This window comes from Sphaerodactylus townsendi, linkage group LG06 (assembly GCF_021028975.2).
Source record: "Sphaerodactylus townsendi isolate TG3544 linkage group LG06, MPM_Stown_v2.3, whole genome shotgun sequence".
NCBI lineage: Eukaryota > Metazoa > Chordata > Lepidosauria > Squamata > Sphaerodactylidae > Sphaerodactylus > Sphaerodactylus townsendi.
The window spans coordinates 43,774,468-43,798,032 of record NC_059430.1 but is presented as its reverse complement, the minus strand read 5'-3'; the positions used below and the strand labels follow the sequence as shown (position 1 = coordinate 43,798,032).

The window sequence follows — 23,565 nt, the reverse complement described above, 5'->3', positions numbered from 1 at the left end:
CAGCTTGAATAGGTCACTAAATAATACAAATTATTGTCATATTATTGGCTGCCTTGGTAGTGAGTCAGACAGTGGCTCTGGATTGCTGATTTGATTTGACCTTTAGAGTGCGTCATAATTCCTAGAATCCCTGAAATTTACAGATCACTATTTTGGTGCTTATGGTATTAAGAAGAAACATATATAGGTATATAGGAAACTAATCCTGCATTTGTATGAACTTTGGTGACTACATCTAGATCATTTGAAATGTATTCCTTCATGGCAAGGGGTTTGACTTGATGGCTCTTGTGGGCTCTTCCAACTCTACGGTTCTATGATTCCGTTTGCATGACCAGATCAAGGTATAGAGTTGAGCATTTTTACTGGAAAAGTGTTGAGCAATTAAGATGTTTAGAGATAAAATCTATGCCCTACATAGTGCAAAGTGCAAATATTGCAATATGTATAAATGTAGGCCTTCCCAGTACAAACGATCTCTTTTTTGGTGATATACTGATATTTCAATGCACTTGGTGATATGTAGCCCATCAAGACGGCCAGCTCCTGGATGCCTTAACATTCCTTCAGAATAGAACTGCATTGTTTGTTTACGTGCAGTCTAGTTATTCTGGAACAAAGACAAAATCTATAAAGAATGTACAACTATTGTCCAACTATTGAATATTGAATGTACTTGTCCAACTATTGAATATCTTTACATAAGGTGATAAACTTGTGGATTAAAAACATTAAATTGAGAGACTGAGTTGCTGAATTACTAGGATATTGTTAATCATGTTCAAAAATTAGGCATAAGTCCATAGAATTTGCTTTTCTTGGGAGTAGCATGGTAACTTCAGATTTACTTGCTACACTGTCCAAACGAGAATCCCTGTTCAAGTAACTGAAGGTTACAACATGAAGGTTATGATTAGAGATTATGATTAGAAAAAGGATATAGTGAGGTAGTTAAATATAATGAAAGTGATGAAATATTGCTTTGTGATTCTGTCAAAATAGATAAGGGTTGAGTTGGTTTATTGAACAGAAAAATGGACAAAAGGAGAGGACAACACTACTTGCATGTATGGCAAAGTAGCTCTGTAGGGCGTTTTCTTATTACAGGTCCTGAAGGCATTAGAAGGAACTAGGTAAATGCTGTCATGACCTGTTGCTCTGCTTGTCCCTCATCTAGCACTGAATCCTTGGAAACATATGTGGTTTCTGCACAGCACACTAATATTGTGTGCAACACATTATTAACGAACCTGGTTTCTGCTGTTTCCCTTCGCACTGAAGATTTCACCCCTCCAGGAAGCAGTTGCAAACATGCTGGGTTGCTGTGGCTCCTTTGGTTTCTCCAAAAAGATCACTAGTTTAACAATTTTTGTGAAATCTGGGTTGAAGGAAATATAACAGGCTGAACCTGCTTTGGGGAAGAGCCCTGTGTGAAGTTCTTCCCCAAAGTGGGATAAATAGCTTCCTCAGCCCATTATATTTGGGCTGTGAGGAAGCCACCATAGAGGAGCCTTGCCTTCTGCTTTATCTCATGTCCATCATGTGAGGATTCCCATCCCCTGAGAAATCAATTCCTTTATATAAGGACCATTTTTAGGGGTCCTGAACCATCCAATGATTCCATAATCCTCCCTCCCACCATCAGCTATGACTGATCACGTCTTTCTGTCTTTTCTTTTCAGGCAAAAAGAGCCCAGATCTTGGGGAGTATGACCCCCTCACTCAGGCTGACAGTGATGAAAGTGAAGATGACTTGGTGCTTAACTTGCAGAAGAATGGTGGGATCAAAAATGGGAATAGTTCTCTGGGAGACATGCAGGATATAGACTCTGACATTGAAGTTGGGATGACAAAACAGCACCTGTCCAAGGATGCAGCAGAGGAGTACGCAAGTGATGCTGCTGGTCATCTGGAGCAGAAGACGGCCAGCTCCTGGATGCCATTCTTTCGCACAGCAGTCTTTTTGCTCACTGTGGTGGTCTCCATGATCCTTGTGCTGGTGTGTGCTTTCCTTATTCCCTGTCCTTCTAGAGATTCTCACTTTCATAATACCTGGACTCGCAGCTTGGGTCAGGAGGCAGGTAAGAAACTTCCACAAGGGTAATATGTGCTCCAAGTCAAAGAATGTGTGTCTTAATGGAAATTGTTCTGTTTGACTGGGTGGCGAATAACAAACCTAGCTGTCATTACATAAAATAATTAATTTTATTTATTAATTAAAATAACATTAAATATTTATTTAATTTATTTTAATTTTATTTCATTTATAACCCCACCTTTCTCCCCAATGGGGACCCAAAGAAGCTTATATTGTTCTCCTCCATTTTATCCAGACGACAACCCTATGAGTTAGGTAAGCAGAGAGTGACTGGCCAAGATCACCCAGCTAGCTTCCATGGCAGAATGGGGAACTGAATCTGAGTTTCTCGGACTATAGTCTGACACTAAATGCTGTACCACACTGGCTGTCCATGGTGCAAATGTATGGAAATGTCATAAATTGAGTTTTTGACATGATTTTGAATAAACGTAAAGAAGAAAACTCTTTAGTGTAGTTGAACTGCAAAATCAAATGTTGATTAAATTTGATTATTTGGTTACAGGCTTTTCCAGCTCAACCTATCCTACTAAGATATGAATCAAGTATCCAGATTTATTTCTTACTTGCTTTTACTATGAGAAATCTTGCACAGCAAAAGAAAGAAGGTGACTCACTCTGTTTTTGTAACTGAGGCCAGCAATCTCTATTTAATCTTGTGTGGTGAAGAAGTTCTTCCATTCCCTGACAAGGGAAGAAGGGTAGGAAGCCACTAATTCTGTCCAGAGGGCCAATGAAGTGCCTGTCATATAATAGCCTGTAACAGCCACTGGTGGCCATTGGAAAAGCATGTCAGGATAATGGTAGAAGGCTTCAACTGTTCAACAAAGACTGGTGAGGGACCGAACCTTTTGATTCCTGCCAGACTTTCTTCTGGTATCAAGATTAATAAATGAGAAGACAAACCATGAGAAGACAAAATAAGAAGTTTATGGGACCCAAGGGGCAGTTAAACTCTGATACTTGGAAGACTGAGAGTTCATTTTCAAATGAACTATAATTAGATGTGATAGAGAACATCTGAGACAAAAGGGGTCTGAAAACGCAATTTATAGGAAATGTTGTGTCTGTAACTTTTAGTTACTGTTTTCAAAAGGGAAAAGTGCAGCATTCATTTAGATTGTATCCACATTTTCTTGTTGCCTTTAAAAAGGAAATGAATTGTATTTGCTGAAATTATGTTTGTGACTACTTCTTACTGCCTTTAAATGGTAAAGGTGTGATGCTCACTGAGATTGTGTTTGTCACTGTTGGTTACTTTTTTAAAAAGAGAAATGTGTTTCACTCAGTAAGACTGTGTCTGTGACTGTCAGCCTCAAAAGGGAAAGGTAATATTTGTTGAGAATATATTTGCAATTGTCAACTGTCATCTTAGGAAGGAAAAGTGTAATGCCCTTTGAAATTGTGTTCGTGGTTTGTAGCTGCCGTTTCAGAAGAAAACTGCAAGATTCATTGAGAATGTATGGTGGTTAACAGGAGGTGTAAATAAACAAAAGAGGGTAATAGTGTTGTCATGATGGGAGACATCCTGCCATCAACCCTTTCTTGTTGCCAATGGTGTGGGGGAGGTGGTGGCATCAGGAGAAAAGGGTCAGTAGCATGATGTCCCTTCCAGGTTTTCTGGGCATGATATCAGTCATCTCTAGAAATCAGCAGAAAGTCTGTTGTTTTAGAAATCACCAGAAAGTCTGTTGCTTCCTAGAGAGGCTTGACATAGCATCCATGGTTTCCCCAGAAATGATGTCTTGCCCTCAGTGCTGGCAGCACAGTGGTGATGTCCCCAGCCACCTCTCTACCACCCACCCCTTTTGGAATGGGCTGTTCATAAAAGAGACAACTGGCCAACTGAATTTATTAAATTCTGATAGATTACAGGAAAAGCATGAAATTTGATTATATAATTTAACACCAAGATGCATATCTGAAAATATATTAAAATTTTTTCCTTTGCAAGCTATTTATAGTGCAGTCCTATGAATAGTACTCTGTTTATTTTGTGGAGTAACTTTGCTCTGGATTGCACTGTTGGCAAATCATTTTATTAATTATTTTGTATTGCAAAAGGACTGGGTGGTGGGAACTGAAGCTGGGTAGGGTAAATGTGACAGTGGCAAGAAACGGAAGAAAACTGTTTAAGGCTCAATTTCAGTGGAGAAAAATTTATATTAGCAGGACAAGATACCCTGTTTTTGGCCAGCATTCAACCTTTGATACCTCTGAAGAGAAAGCATCTGAAATTTTTCATAAATAGTCTACAACATGCGAATGTTAGATAAAATTCCCTTTTAATATAAAATCTTCTTAGAAACCAGGAATGTGACATGCTGTTGATTCAGAAAACATTTATAAACAGATGATTAGAGTATTTACAGATCTAAATCTGGTGGACATTAATGCTGCATGGGCAGAATGGAAGAACTGAGGAGCAGCAGCATTTGTTAAATGAAGACTAGAGTTTGATTGCACAGATCATTGAATAGATCTTGAAGGAAAGTACATTCTAATTAAAAGAACATGATTCAGTCCAAAATGTCCATGTTTATGTTCTGAACCAAAATCAAAAGGGATGATTTATTATGTTAATTAAATCAATGGAGGTTCGGGTTGGAGTTGATTTTTAATCGTCTCAAAAGCAGACAAACATCTAACCCTGACATGTACAGTATATCACTCTGGGGAACTTACTTCACTCCCCCTATGCCCACACCCAGAGGTAATTGTGTCGCTCCCTCTTGTCCAGCTGTATTCCAGCTCTTAGCAGGGCACCTTTTGAAATCTCCGCCAGGCAAGTGTGGCAGTTCTTCTGCATGTGTCTTCTCTGTAACAACATCCCTCCCCCACTCCACCTTTTGGCTGAGGAAACATCCTAGCATCTCTGGAGATATCCGCTTCCCAGGCTAGCCATTCCTATCCTGGGAGTCCAGTGAATGGCCAGACTTGTGCAACTGAGGTTCCCTTCTTTTTCCCCTGTCCTCTGCTGAGCTGGACTTGCACTTGGAGGGCCTCCACTGTTCCTGCTCTCTAGTCCCCTGGGGTTTCTGGCCAGGTTGTGAGCTTATCCTGCCACTTGTTTCCTGGGAGAATTCACTTGAACTTGAAGCATAATAGAAGTGCAGTTGAATGAGGATAGTCATGGAAAGTGGTGAAAACACAGCTGATTCCACAAAGTGTTAATAATGTCTGTAGTGCTTGGTTACTCCAGTCCTAATTTGGATGGCAAATTCTGTGAAGTCTATTCAATGAGGCTTACCCTTAGGAAAAGGGTCTTAGTGTTGCACTGTCAAAAAAAGTAACTTGTTTCATTTTATTCTGCAGGTGGAATGCTTTTTCAACCAGAGCTTTTTGATGTAAATGGTGATGGTCTGCCTGACATTCTGCTCTCCTTCACAGCTTTGAAAAATGCCAGTGTGTTGGGTAAGCAAAGTCTCACTGTGTAGAATAGAGTTGCTTTGGCCATTCAGACGTTACATTCTATGACCATTTATGCACTTGCATTCTGCCTTGCCGCAAGCTTACCTTTCCTTCGACATAGATTTTCCTTTATGCATTGTTTTTGCCTTTTCTGAAACCCCTGAGGGGCAGAGCAGAGAAGCTGTGCTGTTTCCAAATGCTGGCAAAATGTGACCTTTCTTGTTGCTTAGCTTTTTCCCATGAAGCAAAACAGCTAAACAGGAAGTATAATTCTTTAACCTGGTTTTTTTGCTCCTTCCTGCCTTCCCCAAATCATCCAGTAGCAGTTTTTCCCGCTCTTCTGGCTACCATTTCCGAACAATCAGAAGGGTGTTTTGTGTGTGTGTGTGTGCATTTTTAAATTCTGTAGTGTGGTACAGTTATTGTGTATTTATATATAGTATAGAAGACTCTGCTCCTCCCCAGTTATATGTGTGATTTAGTTTGGTCCTTCCCGCTGGAACTCTTGGTTCCAGTTTCTAGTTCTTGTGGCTATTACTGATGGTTGTAAGATAAATGCTGTTATTTCTGACCAGTTAGACTCTGCTGAATGGACTGAATATTAACTCCTCGAGAGATTACTGGAACTGATTTTGCAGTTTTTTGATCATATGCTTCTTTCCAAAGGGTCCTTATTATTGAAAAAACTAAAATCAGTGCACGCTTCATTCCTGTTTATAACATTTTTTGTCAGGTGCATTGGCCAAACACCATTTTACTGGATATCTTGTTTTTTAAGCAGAGTTCTGTATTGTATTTGGCAAATATTATATACTAGCAGTAAAGCCTGCTGTAGGGTAAAACAACAGGGTTAGATAGGGTGGGTGAGGGGGGGTGAGGGCAGGTAGCATTTGCTGGGGATGGTGGGGAGGGTTTGCTGGGGGTGGAGGAAGGCAGGGAGGGCTTGGTGGCAGCCTGCAAAGTCCTGCTCTGTCATTCGTTGGAGTTTGTCACCCCGACATTAGATTTCCCACCCGCAGAGCAGCGGCGCCTTGCTCCACTGCTCTGCAGGCTGCCACCAAGCCCTCCCTGCCTTCCCCCACCCCCAGCAAACCCTCCCCACCATCCCCAGCAAATGCTACCTGCCCTCACCCCCCCTCACCCCCCCATCTAACCCTGTTGTTTTTGTGAGTCCTGCTTCCTCATTTTGTGAGTCCTGCTTCCTCATTGGTCGAGGGGTCATCATCGCGATATTCAATTCATTAGAGCTTTACTGTTTAGGATATTTCAGATAATGCATGCACAGTCTATGTAATACCTTTGGTGATTGTGCCAATGTTACCTAGAACTTTATCAGAGAACACTATAATGTGTGTTTTGTCTCCTTCTGTTACTTTACTCATATACTTCTTGTAAGAAAAATATTCATACTCACTTATTCTCATAGTCAGCTTCCTTTTGGTTTAATGCTTATTCTTTTTATCACACAACCACAACACTTACTTTGTTGAGCACTGTCCTCAGTCTGCCCACTGTCTAACTTTGTTTGAATATAATTCAGCTGTCTCATGATTCAATCTGTATTTTCAAATCCCTCCAGTCCTATATTCCTATCTGGATTCTTTGTTAGACAGCATAGCTGCAGGTCTCTTATGCATACCACCTCATGATGGGGAAGACCCACTAAGGGGGTTGGTAGGAGAGAGAGAGCAGCAAGCCCAATGCCTTTGCTAGGCAGCAACTCCTGATCACGTTTATGTAGGGAGGACAGAGGTGGTCTGGCCATTTAACTTACAGGGATATTTCTCAGAGAGCTGTTGGTGGCCAGGGGAAGCAGAGTAAACTCTAGCAACTCTGCACCAGCCTGAGGGGCTGCTTGGCTCAGACCCCCTCATCAGCAATGGCAACTAGCATCAGCTGTACAATTGTATTTTGTGCACTGCTTCCAGTTTGGAGGATGATGCAGTGTGTGAGCTAATACCTACTCTTGTTCCCTGTGAGATGGGTGTCTCTGCAGGGCTGCTTGTAGTACTGCAGGCCCCACTTCACTTGTCTTGCTCTGGAGCGGTTTTCACTTCCTAGTATGTGTAATAATACCAAGGCAGGGAAACCCCTATCAGACCTGACTTGTCAAGTTTTTCCTGCTTTTTTCCTGTCAGGGACTGAGCTGCTTTAGAAATGGTAGCATTTAGTGACAAGAACTCCAAAATCCTAAAAGCCTCTCAGCTAGTTCAGTCAGGGAGTTAACTTCCTCCCCACTCTGCATCATCCAGCCATTAGGCCAATCAGAGTACAGGATGCCCCAGCCAGTCAGGTGGCTTCTCCTGTTCCTTGGCCTCTGTGCCTCTCTCTGAATGTCAACAATAATAGTTCCTGACAGATCTGCACTTATAAAATACACTTTTCTCTGCAGTCCGTTACAAGTTGTCACAGTGAAGCTGAACAACGGGCTTCAAACTGTGATGATGGAAAGTACTGTCAAGTTGCAGCCAAGTTATAGCAACCCTGTAGGGTTTTCAAGTCAATTAACATTCAGAGGTGGTTTGCCATTACCTGTGTCTGCATTGTGACCCTGGACTTTCCTGGTGGTCTTAGCTTTGCATATCTAACTAGATTGGGCTAGCCTAGCCCATTTAGGTCAAGGTGTTTAAATGTAGTCATGAGCAATTAGGAAATGCAGTCTTGTGGGGTAAAAAAACAGGGCTGGCTGCAGGGCAAACTGGCAGGCAACTGTGATATGATTGCCTTTAGAAGATTATGCCTTTAGAAGAATATGTACTTTGTTAAATAGCCCCCAATCCCTGTCAGAGATGGTAAAATTCTGTTTTATTTATGTGATTATTCAACGTAATAAATATTTAAACATTTATAAGCTGTGCTCCTCATCTAAGGAAAATTCAAATAAGAAACAGAAGGGAGAAAGCTGGAACAAATCTCATTTCTGTTGATGTGGGAAAGAGCTTTTCAGCATGGCCTATTCCCTTGGGCCTTGGCTGGCAGCCTGAGGATGAATAAGCTTGTTTTCTTAATTACTCTGTAATTGACACAGGAGTTACCAGCTGTCAAGAAAACTTAACTAAAGTCTTGCAATGGGACTGCAAGCAGAGAAATTTGAAACAGCTCAGAATTATCTGACATACATATACCTGAACCATTCCTGAATTCCTGCATGGCTGCCCTCTGCTTTAGTTCACGGATGTTCAAGACTGCAGTATGCATTTTTGAAGCTAAAGTTCCAAGGCTCAGCAGCTGATTTCCTTCACATCACAAAAGCATGTGGCTGTCTCTTTTCCGTTTCCTCAGGCGTCTCCAAACCATGGGTAACTTTGATGGCCCTTTCTGGCATGAATGGAAGCACCCTTTGGTCCACTCATGTTCCAGAGGATGTTCAGAGTGTGCAGTGTAAGGGCCTGAACCTTGGATCCTTGACAGAACCTGTCTGTCTCATTACTGGAGTCTCTAAATTCCTCAGCCTTCTGCGTGCCTCTTCAGGTAGGTCCAAATGTAGACTGATAATAAGCTTAGAAATAAATTGGTCAATGGAGGTAGCGCAAAGACAGTGCTTGGCAGAAATAGCTAGTTTTTCAGTGGTTTAAACTTAGTTTAGAAGGGACAGGGAAAACAATCTGTATAGCTGTTGTAAAGTACATAGGTCAAATGTTTTAAATGTATTTATTGTAATGTGGCTGGTGGTATTTTAGTGCATTGCTGAGATTTTAAATGGTTTTTAGCTTTGCGTTTTTATTGCTATGGAATTATTTTATACTAGCAATAAAGCACCTTGTATGAATAAATACAACGGGCTCTGGGAAACTGTTGATGGCTTAAAGGTGCCCAACCCCTCCTGCCTTTTCCCCATTCCTTATTCCCCTGTTCCTTGTTCACAGTTCCTAGTTCCTTATTTGAGAATCCATCTGGAAATACTGAGGATAATTGAACTAACTGGAAACCAACTTCAGCCTCCTCAGTTTGTTATTCTTGTTAACTACTATCCTTTCCCAAGCTTCACCCTTTGTTCTCCATTTTGTGCAGGCCTCCTTTGGGCTGTCCCCACTGAACCTTATCCTGGCTGGCCCTTTCAGGCTGCCCTGTTTCCTTGGCAACAGGAGAAGGCTGCAGGCCGCTCCTGCAATTGCCGCCTCCTTTGGAAGGGGTAAAGAGGGCAGGGATGGGGAAAGGCGGTCACCATGGCAGTAGGGAAAAGAGACTGCTGGGGCTGCCAGGCTCTTCCCCACTGCAGTAAGCAGAAGCCCAGCTGGAGAAAGAAGAGTCAAGAGGTCTCAACAGGTAATCATCCCCCCTCTCCCTTTCTTTCACTTACCGTGCTTAGTTCCTGAATGGAGACGTTCCAGGGTTTATGGCTTCATGGAAGTTACATCTGGTGCTCTGCTGTATAGAGCTGGTTGTGATTCTTCAGCAGCAACAGACTGTTGAGAAAACTCCACCTTCAAGGCTTGCTCAGTTATATGTAGAGATTGTTTATTGTATATAATATATTGTGGTTTATAAGCTGTTTCTAGAGCCTGTGTTTTAAAATAAACAAAGAAATGATGATAGCATGCTACTTTAGAGAATTTTAGATCCTAAATTACAGAAGTATATTATCTGAGGCCCTTTCCGCATGGGCGCTGCGCAGGGGTGCGTCGGTATAAACAATGCCAATGCACCCTCCCCCCCCCCCAACCGGGACTGTTTGCACGGATGGCCCCAGTAGGACTGCAGGTGGCGGCACAGCCTTCGCACAGGCTGCGCCGTTGCTGAACGCTGTACCTCGTCTCCTGGCTTCTGGCATGTCGCAGAGGCCAGGGGACCCCCCCCCCCCACAGGCTGGAGCGGCGGCTCTGGAGTCACAGGCCAGGGGGACGTGTCCCCTGGTCTCTGCGACATGCCGGAAGCCAGGAGACGAGGTACGGCGTTCAGGGACGATGGGGGGGAAATGGTGCCTTCCAGCCACTTCTGCTGCCGTTTGAACGGCAGCGGTTGGAAGACGCTGCTTCTGAAAAACCTCGCTCAGGGATCGAGGTTTGAAAACAGCATCTTCGCGCCGCTTGGGGGTGGCAAGGCCGGCCGTGTGAACCCCTCCCCAGGACACAGTTTTTAGCGTCCCTGGGGCGCTCTATTCCGCCCGTGCGGAAACAGCCTGAGTTTCCCATCACTTCCATTCCATAAAGTAAGGAGTTTGAGGCAGGAATGTCACACCAGCATTGATTGAAACTCAAAGTCCAGATTTGGCTTTCTTGTCGGTGACACCTCCAAGGAATTTGCTTCCTGGTAGTTTGCCTGGTACTGACTACTAGGAGTTTCAGACCTTGGGTGAAGCCATTTGGTGAAGAGAGTAGTTTCAGGGGAGGGTTAATTTATAAAAACCTATTTTTATTTGTATTAGCCTGTTGCTTAGTTGATTTTGGGCTTAATATTTCTGCTTTATTACCAATATTTTTTTTGGTTTTATTTCTTCTACTCGGCTTCTATAGCCATTTGTGTTTTATTGGTGCTTTATAGGGTTTTATGATAATTTGTAACTGTGTTGTAAACTGCCTCAAGAGTCTTGTGCTATGAAGCAGCTTGAGCATGTTTTAAATAAATAAATATGTAGACTCTCTGGGAAACTTGTGTCAGTGAAATACTCACACTTGTGGTGTAGTCTCTTGTTCCACTCCAGACTGGTGTGTCCTGCCTTGCCTTGCCTTGCAGTGTGAGAATTTTGGCCAGTCTGAGACGTTGTTTTCACTTCAAGGACACCCTTTAACTCTGACAAGGATTATTTCATATATTACTTTTAAAAGAAATGGACATTTGCAGCAATGAGTGAAAAGATTCCTCATCTTCCCTCAGTTTATCAGTGTACAGTGATTTTGTTTTTGCATTTTATTTCTTTATGAGGATCTCTTTAACCTTCCAGTACACTTGTTAATTTGGCCTCCTTCTAACCTTGAAGTCCTTGTCTGTCATCCTGTAGGGGAACAAATTTGGACACTCAACCGATCCCAGCTGCCCAGTGAAACATTGGCTGCTCCAGCTGTCACTGTACCAGATTTGGATGGAGATAGGACCAGTGATTTAGTGGTCCTCGCTTTGGGGAAAGCAAAGGTATGATACCTATGGCTTGTGGCAATGTGGGGAACCTGATCAGAATTACACAGAAGGTGTAGAAGGCAAATAGTCTTCCACACAAATGCTTTCCAGGCCAAGTATGAGCAAGACTTTTTTTATCTGATTTTGGAATGCTTAGATAAAGAAAGGTATGTTTAACCAGCTATTGTAATTTTTCAGTTGATTTTCTTCTGTTTCGTGAAGGATGATAGTCCCCCTCATTTTAGTTTTAAAGCCTACGCCAGTCATAGTTGCTCCATGGCTTGCAGAGAGCCACATATGTAATTACCATCAACTAAATGTGTCACATGACTACTATGCGCTTTTTATGCTATATACGAAATACCTACCTACAATAATACAACATGTAACTAGAAATATTAAATATAAAACTATAACCTTTTTTTGTACCAGAATACCCTTCTTTATGTAGGGTTGCCTCACAGTTGAACCTGTATGTGCATGACTTCCCTTGGTGCTTTCTCTCACTGTCCCGGACTTGGGGCTCACAGTTCAAGTTACAGCAAGACTTCCAACTACAGAAGCCTGCTTTGAGTCAGCCAGCAGCATTGAGAAATCTCACTGTGCAAAAAGCCTGTGTGCCCTTTACTTTCCTCTCTGCTTTCCTACTGTCTCCTCCATTCGATCAGGAGAGAGAGAGTGAGATTACCAGGCTCCCAGAGGAGGGCAAGCTGGCCATGCAGAAGAGGGATTAAAGCCACCAGCTTGCACTTCTCCTGGATGGTGCTGGTTTTACTCTTCTCTCCATCAAGATTGTTCTCCTCCAGGCTGCTGCCTCACTGTTTGGATGGAAGTGCAGAGGTAACCCCTGCCAACAATAATCCCCACCCAGAATGGCCTTGCTCACTTTCTTGAACAATTGGGTATGTGCCACATTGGGCATCAGTGCTCAAAAGGACCAACGTGGCATGTCATAGAGCCACTGTGAGTGAGTATCACTGGCCTTGACATTATTTACAGTGAGTACTGTGTGAACCGTTAACTGGAGGTTTGAACAAAAATGTTGTAGAATGCTGGGTCACTTGACTTTGTGGGTAGGATGTGGTTTCCAATTTCATTGTCGGGCAAAGAGGCTTTTATGGGTGAAAATCCGTGCCTGTAGTTTAGTGTACCTTTCCTGTTCTGTGTAGACAGACCTGTATTTCTTCCTAATATCCGGTAAAACTGGCATCCCTCTGGGAGGATCTGTGAAGTACAATATCAATGGAAATGGAAAACTGATCAGGCCTCAGGTTCACATCACCAGCCGTGGAGCAATCTACATCTTGTTTGGCTTTGGTAAGATTCCCTCTCCTCTTTAGTTGATCTTATTTCTAACCCATGTTGAAATTAGAAAAAGCTTGAGCTTAAACCAGGATCCAGAAGTATAAAAATACATAAATTATTAACAGAGCCCAAGTCCAGTGATCCAATGTCCCTTTCCCCGGAGTCTCTACTCGGTGTTGTGCCAGATGTGCAGTGTCACTAGTTTAGTGGTTTGTCTGAAAAATGGGGAAGAGCCAGAGATGTATGGAGATATAGAGGGTATAATGGGGTTCTTCAATCTATAATGAGGTGGTGGACATTCTGATTTAGAAGTTCAGGACTCCAGGTTTAAATTGACCTTCCAGTTATCACCTGGTAGAATCTTGCTATTCAGGGAGAGTCAGTTGGCAAAGGCTATAAAATTCTACCCTGTACTTAGGAATTGCCTCATTCTTGTAGCCAGTCTGGAATTTAAAAAAAATAAGACCCTCTGGCATCCATTTAGAATGTAAACATAAAGCTTGCATGGAAGAAGACTAGCACATAAAGAAGCTCAGTACCTTTTGCTATACTATTTGTCTCAAGACCTTCCTGTACAACCTCTTGTTTGTGCAATGCATCTACATTTTTTTTGTACTGGGGAAAATGTGATTCCTACAACAATTGCACATTCTTTTCTATTGTACAGGATATAATTGCATGAGGCTACAGATAATTACAGATAAATAGTATCTCTCACACATGCACCCTTTCATGGAACTTTGTGAACCTTGTTTATTTTATCTTCTTTTAATTGTTACTTAGGAAGGTTATGAATTCCGTAGCTGTATCAACCCAGCACAGTAATACTTATGCGATTACATTCTTTCCTTTTTTCAAAGTGTGTCTCTTTGATGGGAATGCACATTAGGTAGGGTTATTTTTTTAAGGGAAAAGTCAAAAATGGCCATCTCTGCGCAACAAGGTAAATCTCACCACTCACATTCTGGATTAGATATCACACCATTCTCTTGGGAACAGACATGCAAGAGTAAGCTCCAAAAGGTGGGGTGTTGTTGGATTTTGCTTTGACATTTTGTTGTGTAAGACCTTGGATGTGAGGGCGATCTGGTTGCGACATGTGTCACCCCATTGATCTCCAGGGTTGATTCGGCTGATCTGGCTGGCTAGGCGGGTGTCCCCTACCTCCCTCACTGCTCCATGTGCGTCCCTCCTGAAGCTGCACACTTGGTGGAAGAGGACAACCATCCTAGATAGAAGGAGTGTACCGTTCTTCGGTCAAGGGTATACGATAGCTTCACTCCTCTCAAGTTAGGAACCCTCCAAACAATCTCAAGGTCCATTTGTGTAAGGCTTTGTGCCCTCTTTTTGAGCAGTCTTGAAGACCAAATGGAAGGGACTGTATGGCCAGCAAGACAACCAAATTCTCTCAAAAGGTACTCAAGTGGAATGAGCTGCAAACGTCCCAAATGTGGTTACGAAAGGAAGCATTTTAACTGATTAGGTAGAAAGGCAGTCTTAGAATCAGAGTAACTGCTGCAACTCTTTCATCTTCACCATATCAAAGCCTATTTCTACTTTACCTGATTTTTGCTCCTAAGATTCAAGGTTTCAACACACTAGCACTTGAGTCTTTTGCTCCTCCCTTTTGTCTAGGTAACGTACAAGCAGTTGCCTTGCGTGATATCTTTGCTCAATCCAAAAAGCATGACGGCTTCCCACCTGTGCTGCAGCAAGAAGACCCAGAATGGGAGAAGCTCAGATCCTTCAATGTGTCAGAGCTCATTGGTGTTTACAGGTGGGAGTTTGTCTTCTCTCTACTGTGAGGAATGTTGATTGCTTGACTTTTTGCACTATGGGCAGTTGTATGGTGGAATTTCCAACTGGCTGTACATCTATCAGGAATGTTTTGTATAAATAATTCTGAGCCTCAAGACAGAGGAGGACTATTTCTTGAGCAGTAACTGTAGACTAGAAAATTGTAAGCCGTTATATGCAGAAATAAACATTCAAGACATTTAACAGAAGTAAGAAATTATAATAGGCAATATAGTAATGTAAATAGAACTAACTGAAAAGTAACAGGACAGACAGGTTTTCTGAGGAAGTCTTGAACAGAGTTCAAAGATTAATTATTCCTGGAGAAGGCTGTACAAAATGCCATTGACAAATATTGCAAGTGTGTTTAGGCTTGGAACTCACAACCATTTTGCCTGAGGAGGAACAAAAAAGTTGGCACTGAATCTTACTTTAGCCAAAATTATAATGGCCATTCTAATCTAAAGAGCTTTTAAAGAAAGCCACCAACCCAACCTGTTGATTTGATGTGTTAGACTTGTGATGTATATTGTTTTAATCAGGGTGTAACTAACATTTTATTGTTCTGTACTTGTATTGCGAAGGCCTATGGTCGTATATACTAATCTTTTCTAATGGAGGGAAATAAGCAAAAATTCCTGAGAGTGGCTTTTTCTTATGCTGCCTGTCTGAGTTAGACATGAGTCTTGTTTGAGACTTTGGGCATGTGACAGGAGTCCCCAACATGGTATCCATGGGTGCCATGGCGCACGCCAGCATCTTTCCTAGTGCCCACCAAGTATTTTTTTTAAAAAAGAGAGGGCATGTGGAGTTCTTGGCCAGAAAGACTTCTCATAGGCAATCACAATGTTGGCTAAAGCAAGATCTGATTGGTTTTATAGATTAAAATAATATTGCTTCAGTTGTGGCTGTATTTTCTCTCCTACTTTTTTCCAGTGTATTTCTTTAATCCTCTTCTCTCCTACACTGGGGCTTTCTATGTGCCCCACACCCTGCAACAGCCACCACGTGTCAGAATTCTAAAGGTGCCTACAGGCTGAAAAAAGTTAGGGACCCCTTTTATACAGTATAACACAAAAGCATTCTTGGGGGACTCCATAGAAATTGCAGTTCAGCACTTGTCCTATGTGGCTTCACATGAGCTGAAGACCTGCTGCATTGACGAGACCTTTTTTGAAATAATTTTTATTCTCAGTCACCTCAATTAATGTTCTGCATCCTCCAGGGAAGGTGTTGCGTTTCTGCAGACAGTAAAGTCTCCAGATGGCAACTGCAGTGACCTCCTCATCACTACTGAACATGGTCTGACCTTACTGCGGGGACAGGATTTGAGGCCTCATTGGACTCTGGAGCAGCAGGACGTTGACAGGTTCCTTTTCTTTCTTCTTCCTTTTGTGCTCAGATGAACTGAATCTCCTTCCTCTCCACACTGTTTTAGCACTTCTCACATACTTCAAAAGGAAGATTAATCAAGGGCATCTTCTGTGGTCAGCCAATTCAGCCATGACAATAAACCACAGATTATAAATAACGGTCTGTTGAGACATCTGAATGCAGGCTGTCCATCACTCTATAATTTGTTTCTGGGTATTAAACATGAGTTCTAAATCACAGTTTGTTCCTGACTTCTAAACTGCAGTTAGTGCTAACTATGGCTTACTGCTTTGTGGTCTTTGTTCATCACACTGATGAGCTTTGAACATGTGCAGAGAGTTCTAGAGCTAGAACTGAGCTCCCCAAAACCTTCCTCAGAAGTGCAGCTCTTGAACTGTGGAGATGTCACATCTTTGCTGCTTAGTTCTTTGTTATCTGCCACAGCAGCAACAGTGATTTGGGACTTTTCTGAATTGCTTTTCTCTCCAGAGAGCTGGTTCGTAATTTTTCTTGTGGTAAAAAAAGTTTGTTGGTGTATAATTCATACTTAGAATAGTTGTTAGGGATTTTTTTGTAGATAGTTATGAGTCTCACCTTTGGATACCTTTTTGAAAAAGGGCCCTTCTCTATGCTGAACCTTTATGGAAAAAGTAGGCTGACTTCTTAGTATGACTGTTCTTTGTCACTGTTTGAGGAAAATGGTCAATCTGTCTGTTGATATCAAGATAATAAATTATATGAGACAATGTCTTGGTACCATGAATATGAAGAAATCCTTAGTTCATTTCATAAGTTTCCCTTTGACACCCTTGTCAATGCTGTGAGGGTGAATGGGCTCTCTGTTAGAGAACAGCATTCATCCATGTATGTCTACAAGTCCGTCTCAGATTATCATTGGGACCATCTGTGGTCCTCATGTACAACACACAAAGGGCCATTTAGAATTCAGCAAGCAATTGGACTCTTAGTGCCAACACTGCGAATGCCAAGGTGTTGTGAGCTTCCATGCCAACATCGATACCAATGTGAATTCTGCTAAAAGGCATTCCCACATCTTTGACACTGACTGCTACTGTTTCTAGGCTGTCAGAGGATTGACCAGCTTCTGGCGAGGCTATGCCGCTGTCCCTTTTTCTAGTGTAAATAAGACATCTGCCTATTCAGTGCATTTTTATTCTGCCCTTCCTTTAAGGAGCTCAGGGTGACACATGTTTCTCCCTTCCTGACTGTATCCCCACAACACCCCTGTGAGGTCGGTGAGTCTGAGAGAGTGTAGCTGGCCTAAGGACATCCAGTGAACTCCTAGAAAAGGATGGGATTTGAACCTGCTTCTCTTAGTTCCTAGTTTGACACTATAACGGTTAGACCACTGGCTGTAAGCAGTGCAAAGGGTAATAAAACATAACAATGAACATAATATTTACACCAGCACAGAATTTTCTCTCATTATGTATAGTTGGGTTTTGAAGTATTACTGTCTATATTTTTCCTTCTGGTGGACCAACAAGTGGTCCTTGATCCTGCCATTATATATATTTGTTGAATGAGCCGCTTGATCTATTTTGGAAGAGCCTGGATTTAGTTCCAGGAAAAAGCAAGGGCACTTTGTTCCTTTAGAATGACTGCCCTATCTCTCCTTGGTTCTGACTATTGCTTTCTGAATGTTTGCAGCCAACCTTCCCCAGGCTACTTCAATGATGATCTAACACTGGACTTCATACTTCAGGCACAGAGTGAAAACAGCATAATGAAAAAGGTTGGTTTACAGATTCTGTTTGCACATTATGTGTCACCTGTTGGTTACTATATCAGAAAGTAACAGCTGTATCTGCAGGTAGTTGTAAGCATATTTCTGAGCAATAGCCAAAAGAAATCAACTGGTGTTTTGCAATTTGATAGAGTGCTCAATACATATTTTGCAAAATTCTGTTTTGTGGAAAAAACGCCCCGTATTTGATAAACCAGTACACCAGAGAGATGGACTGGTTCAATGGAGCCTTCTATCTGCTAGTTAACCACCTGAATAAAGGCATTTGGAGTTCTGCTGTCTTATTCTATGTAATGCATTTAATGACTCTGTGTGAAGAAGAATGTACCATCCTGATGTTCCAGGGAAGATTGCTAACAGGGCAACAGTGGGATCTGTATCCCTTCATATACTACCCCAACACTTACTAATCGGAGGCCACTGAATACGGACGGTGCCTTTTTTTCTCTCTCTGTCCACTGTCTTTCTCATTAGTATGCTTACTTTAGGTTCTCTTCTTTCAGGTGCTGGTGGTAGATGGTAAATCAGGCCTTCCTGTGTGGAACTATGAACTGCCTTGTCACATGAAAAAATCAGATGTGCTGTCGGTTATGACTCTAGATAGAAAATCCATCTTTCTCTTCTGGGCTAACGAGAAGCAGCCTCTCCTAAAGAGCTTGGTACGTAAGATTCCAGTTCCTATGTAAGGAGAAGGGTTTGTTTGATATCTGCATAACAAAAGAGCTGTGGCTCAAAGTTGCCTGAGTTCCATGTTATTTGCCTTGGAAGCCAGGGAAAGAAAGGTATTTTTCATTGTCTCAAATACACCCCCCCCCCCCATTTCACATATTTTCAGTCCTGATACCTGATGTGGAAACAAATTTCTGGCATGGATCAAACCTTGCCATTGTCTATTTTTGCCTGTGTCTTATGAGGTTTTTACAGTCTGTTTGTTTCGCTGATCTTTATTGGAATTTGCTACATGATACTTATCTGGATTTCATTTATATTCTGCTTGATTCATTGTGTATATAAATTTAAAATAATAACAATCAAGCCTGCTAGCTGATTAATCTTTTTGAAGCATTGGTCCTCTAGAAGGAGAGGCAACTCCACCCATTTTCTTGAAAGTGCTCTGCACTTTGATACTGTGCAAAAGCTACATTTAAAATAATGAGGACATTAGGGTTTTTAAAGGAGTTTTGCTGTGACATGGGGCTCAAGTGGGGAGAATCAGTTACAATCCCTTCTTTTGTCTCCTCAATGCTTCTTAACATTTACCTAGGTGTAAACTGGATGATGACCTAGTGGCAACATGTTTTTTGTCCATGGTTTTTATGAGACTGAAAGAGAACTGAGAAATCTCTAGAAGAATTTCCCCTGACTCTATTTTTATTTCATTTTCATCTTAAAAATTCAGCACATGATGAAAATGAATAAAATGATCGCAGTGTTGTGGGGTTTCCGGGCCGTATGGCCGTGTTCCAGTAGCATTTTCTCCGGATGTTTTGCCTGCATCTGTGGCTGGCATCTTCAGAGGATCATTCAGAGGATCAGAAACGTCAGGAGAAAATGCTACTGGAACATGGTCATACAGCCCGGAAACCCCACAACACTGCAGTAATTCCGGCTGTGAAAGCCTTCGACAATACAATAAAAGGATCATTTTCAGGTCAGATTTAGGAAATCCCCATAGGACAAGATCCATGTTGTATCAAATCCCAAGAACTCTGTAGCAAATTGACAATTTATGACTTTTTTAAAACATAGGAACCCAGCCCAAGAGTTCACCATCTTTATCTCCTTCATCCTGCTTTCCCTACAGTCCTCTTGGACCTTAGCAATACAACAGGCACAGTGACAGCTTCATCTAGTGAGTATATATGTGTGTGTGTGTCTGTGAAAGCAATACCAAGGAACCTAAATGCTCAAACTCTTCCATATCTGTACTGTGCAATCTTTTCACTTGCTCTCCTTTTTTTCCTGGCTTGTTGAGAGGGTTTAAGTCTTTTGGTGAAAAAAATAATTGTTTGGGTCAGCAAAACAAAACAAACAAAAAACCTTGAACCAGCCCTGAATGGATCTGACCTTGCCTATGAAATCAGGAGAAGAGACACTAGTAACAGGGCCTTGGCAGTACTGGAGCCTCAGTTTTTGAACTAAGTTCGCACAACTGGCTTGCATAGTGCTGAACTTATGGAGCTTTAGTGTAGCCAGCAGGGATTATCTCATCACCCAAATGCTTGGCTGGGGCTCCTCCTCCTCATTTTAGATACTGGGTAGATGGCTTTAAGGTTCCCTGGGTTAATTATTGCTGGGTTTTGATGATATTGTTGGGCTGCTGCAGCTGTTTTTAATATGGAAGTTTTATTATGCTGTGAATGCTGTTTGAACAACGTCAGGGGTTATTTGGCTGCTGCTTCTGACTTTTAATTGTATTATTGTTATTGTTGTGTTCCTTTGTGTTATAAACTACCCGGGCAGTAGTATGTTGCTGCTTTCAAACTTTTTAAATCAATTGATCAGTCTAATGGGCATGGGAATAAGACAAGCTGCTGATGGATCTGGGTTTCAAAAGTTCAAGCTGCTCCTGATGGTGGCAGATTAGACCTCCTTTAAAAATGAGTAGCAGCCTAGCCCCTCTATGTTTTCCTTCTAGGCCAAACAGCAGCTCTGGGAAGGGCCAATTGAACAAGGAACTGGCAGGGGAGAAATTATCCTGTTCCAGTGATGTGACTTCAGTATGATTCAGGAACACCCCCACCCACTGGCTGCTATTAACTTTTTAAAAAGAGAGAGGGAGAAATCTGAATAATGACTCTTTGCCTGACCAAAGGCTACTAGTTCAACACACAAAACCCTTTTTGGATCCCCGGAACCTCCATGTGCAGGAGCAGTGAAACCAAAACAAATTTTAAGCTAGTGACACCAAACTTTCAGAGCGTCTTCAGAACACTCTCCTGATGATGGTCCCCAAGTTTGGTAAAGTTTGGTTCAGGGGTGCCAAGGTTATGGACCCCCAAAGGGGGTGCCCCATCCCCACTGTTTCCAATGGGAGCTAATGGAAGATAGGGTGTACCCTTTTGAGGGCCCATAACTTTGGACCCCCTGAACCAAATTGCACCACACTTGGGGTGTATGGTTAGGACAGTGTCCTGAAGATATCCTGAAATTGTGGTGCGGATAGGCCCACAAATGCGCCCCCTGCAGGCACCCCCATAAATTCCCCCATTGACAACAATGCTGACAATCAATGCAAAACAAGGAATCCCCTGTTAATTTCTGGGGGTGCCTTCAGGGGGTGCATTTTTGAAGGTATCAGCACCAAACTTTCCGGGTATCTTCAGGAGACTGTCCTGATGATGCCCCCTAAGTTTGGTGCAGTTTGGTTCAGGGGGTGCCAAGTTAAGGATCCTCAAAGGATAGCCCCTATCTTATATTACCTCCCATTGGAAACAATGGGGGTGGGGCACCCCCTTTGGGGGTCCATGACTTTGGTACCCCTGAACCAAACTTCACCAAACTTGGGGGGCATGATCAGGACAGTGTCCTGAAGACACCCTGAAAGTTTGGTGTCACTAGCTGAAAAAAAGTTTTGTTCCACTGCTCCTGCACATGGAGGTTCAACCAAAAAAATTACAAAAAAACCTTTTTTTTCAGCTAGTGACACCAAATGTTCAGGGTGTCTTCAGGAAACTGTCCTGATCATGCCCCCAAAGTTTGGTGCAGTTTGGTTCAGTGGGGGCCAAGTTATGGACCACCAAAGGGGTAGCCACTATCCCCCATTGTTTCCAATGGGAGCTAATATAAGATAGGGGCTATCCTTTGAGGGTCCATAACTTGGCACCCCCTGAACCAAGCTGCACCAAACCTGGGGGTCAGCATCAGGACAGTCTTCAGAAGATACCCTGAAATATTCATGCCGATACCTTTAAAAATGCACCCCCTGCAGGCACCCCCAGAAATTGGCCCAAGATTCTGTGTTTTGCATTGAATTTTTTCCGTTGCTGTCAATGGGGGAATTTCTGTTATTTACAGCACTGTCAGAATTGTTGTTATTGTTGAGGTTAAGGCTTCAGAATCACATACTTTAAATCTTTATAATTTCTAGTCTCTGCTTGTGTGTTACAGCAGTTACCAGAGTCAGAAATGCCAGTGGTGATTGCAACTTTCACATCAGTTCTGCAGAGACATTTGTGTTCATTACAGAGTTTTAGACTCACTGGACACTAAGTAGATTTTCAGTCCCATCCAAAAGGGAGTGGGGTTGAAAGTGCTTCTGGAAATAGTGCGACCTCACGCTGGTGCATTTGCCCTCCCTGGGGCACTTACCCTTGCCAAGGGGGCAGATGGCTGGCGGCCACGTGTTCTGCAGCCTCACCACTGCAAAACCTGAAAGTCTGGGGTGCGGCAGGGCTGTGCTGGTGTCCTGCTCACATGCCAGTGTGGTTGTGGGTGGGGAGAGTCTGGGGTGTTCTTGGTTGCAAAGCTGATATTAGTCGGCTCCCTCCCAGTGTTTAACGCTAGTTGCACACTACACCAGCCCTCAGACTTACAGCACACTTTTGGTGGCATATGTCCTTTAAATCCTATGGGGCTTTCCAGTGGTAGGGGAGTTTCAGGGCTTTTCTGAGCTCCCCAAGTCACTGGAAAGCCCTATTGGAGGTGGCATAGTGGCACCATACTGGCACCATGTCCTCCCACCTCCAGATTTAGATGGGGCTGCCCATCTCTAACTAGATGAAATGGTGAAAGTCTGCACACTGAAACACAGCCAATAGAAGTTAACCTGACTATCATATTTTATTAGGATGTGATGAATTATTGAGCTTTCACTTGTGTCTTCTTTTCCCTTGGGATCTGTCAGTTGGAATCAATGATCTCCAAAAAGATGCATTTTATATTACCGTGACAACAAGCCCCACCTCTGAACACCAGCCAGGGTTGCTGTCTGTCAGCAAACTCCGTCTGAAGTGGGCCATGATGTCTCAAAGTCGAGTAGTGTCCCTGCAGGAGACCAAGCTCAGAGTCAGCCATGGGGAATTAAGGCGCTTGCTTTCCAGGATCAAGTTTACTGATTTTACTCACAAGGTAAGATAATTTAAAAAGCTCTAGTAACACTGTGCAGACCAAGAGAACTGGCATCCCCATCCTTTTGTAGTGAAAGCAGTCAAATTTATGGGCTTTGAGATCTGATAAATTACAGAATCTAGTGCTGAGTGAAGTTTCAGAAGCATGGAGGTGGTAGACAAATGGACCCTTTGTTTTGACTCTGGAAAGGTGATGGTTCAGGTTTTCTCTGGCTGTTTTATAGTTCGGTTGCATTCCGCAGATGTTTCTTAGGCAAGAATTTGTACAAGGCATTATGGCTTAAAGCTGTTTGGGGTGCTTTTTTTTAAAAGAGTCTCATATGGGGGGTGGGGGGATGTCCATGCACTGTAGATCATATTCCAGAGTGATGCTGTACACAAAGTAATTGAAGGAAAATATTGAGTTTGGGCCATTATTTACAGATCATTTCTATGTGTATTAAAGCTGGAATGAGTCACTGGAGATACTTTGGTTCTGAAAAAGGGATAATGTACAAGTAAGCTCTACCAAATGGGAATATGCCTTCTCTACCTTTGTCTCATGTCTTGGGGGTCCCTCAATAGCCAATCCAGAGAGATGTTCGTTAGGGTTTGTGTCAGCATGGTTGGCCTCAGATGAGAAGGACAATTCAGAGATTCTTTCTTACTCGGCCTTCCTGACTGCTAGATCCCCCAGTGTTTCAGGAGTC

General features: G+C 42.5%; 1 protein-coding gene across 1 annotated transcript in view; it reads left to right on the top strand.

Annotated features, from left to right (window-relative positions):
• Positions 1 to 23,565, top strand: part of FAM234B (family with sequence similarity 234 member B) — a 32,315-nt gene that overhangs the window by 6,540 nt on the left and 2,210 nt on the right. The window contains exons 2-12 of the mRNA XM_048499400.1: positions 1,683 to 2,081; positions 5,414 to 5,512; positions 8,792 to 8,980; positions 11,448 to 11,578; positions 12,733 to 12,880; positions 14,504 to 14,645; positions 15,891 to 16,034; positions 17,711 to 17,795; positions 18,311 to 18,466; positions 19,557 to 19,659; positions 22,654 to 22,877. Coding sequence (XP_048355357.1) covers positions 1,683 to 2,081; positions 5,414 to 5,512; positions 8,792 to 8,980; positions 11,448 to 11,578; positions 12,733 to 12,880; positions 14,504 to 14,645; positions 15,891 to 16,034; positions 17,711 to 17,795; positions 18,311 to 18,466; positions 19,557 to 19,659; positions 22,654 to 22,877 — 1,820 coding nt within the window. The remainder of the gene's footprint in view (positions 1 to 1,682; positions 2,082 to 5,413; positions 5,513 to 8,791; positions 8,981 to 11,447; positions 11,579 to 12,732; positions 12,881 to 14,503; positions 14,646 to 15,890; positions 16,035 to 17,710; positions 17,796 to 18,310; positions 18,467 to 19,556; positions 19,660 to 22,653; positions 22,878 to 23,565) is intronic.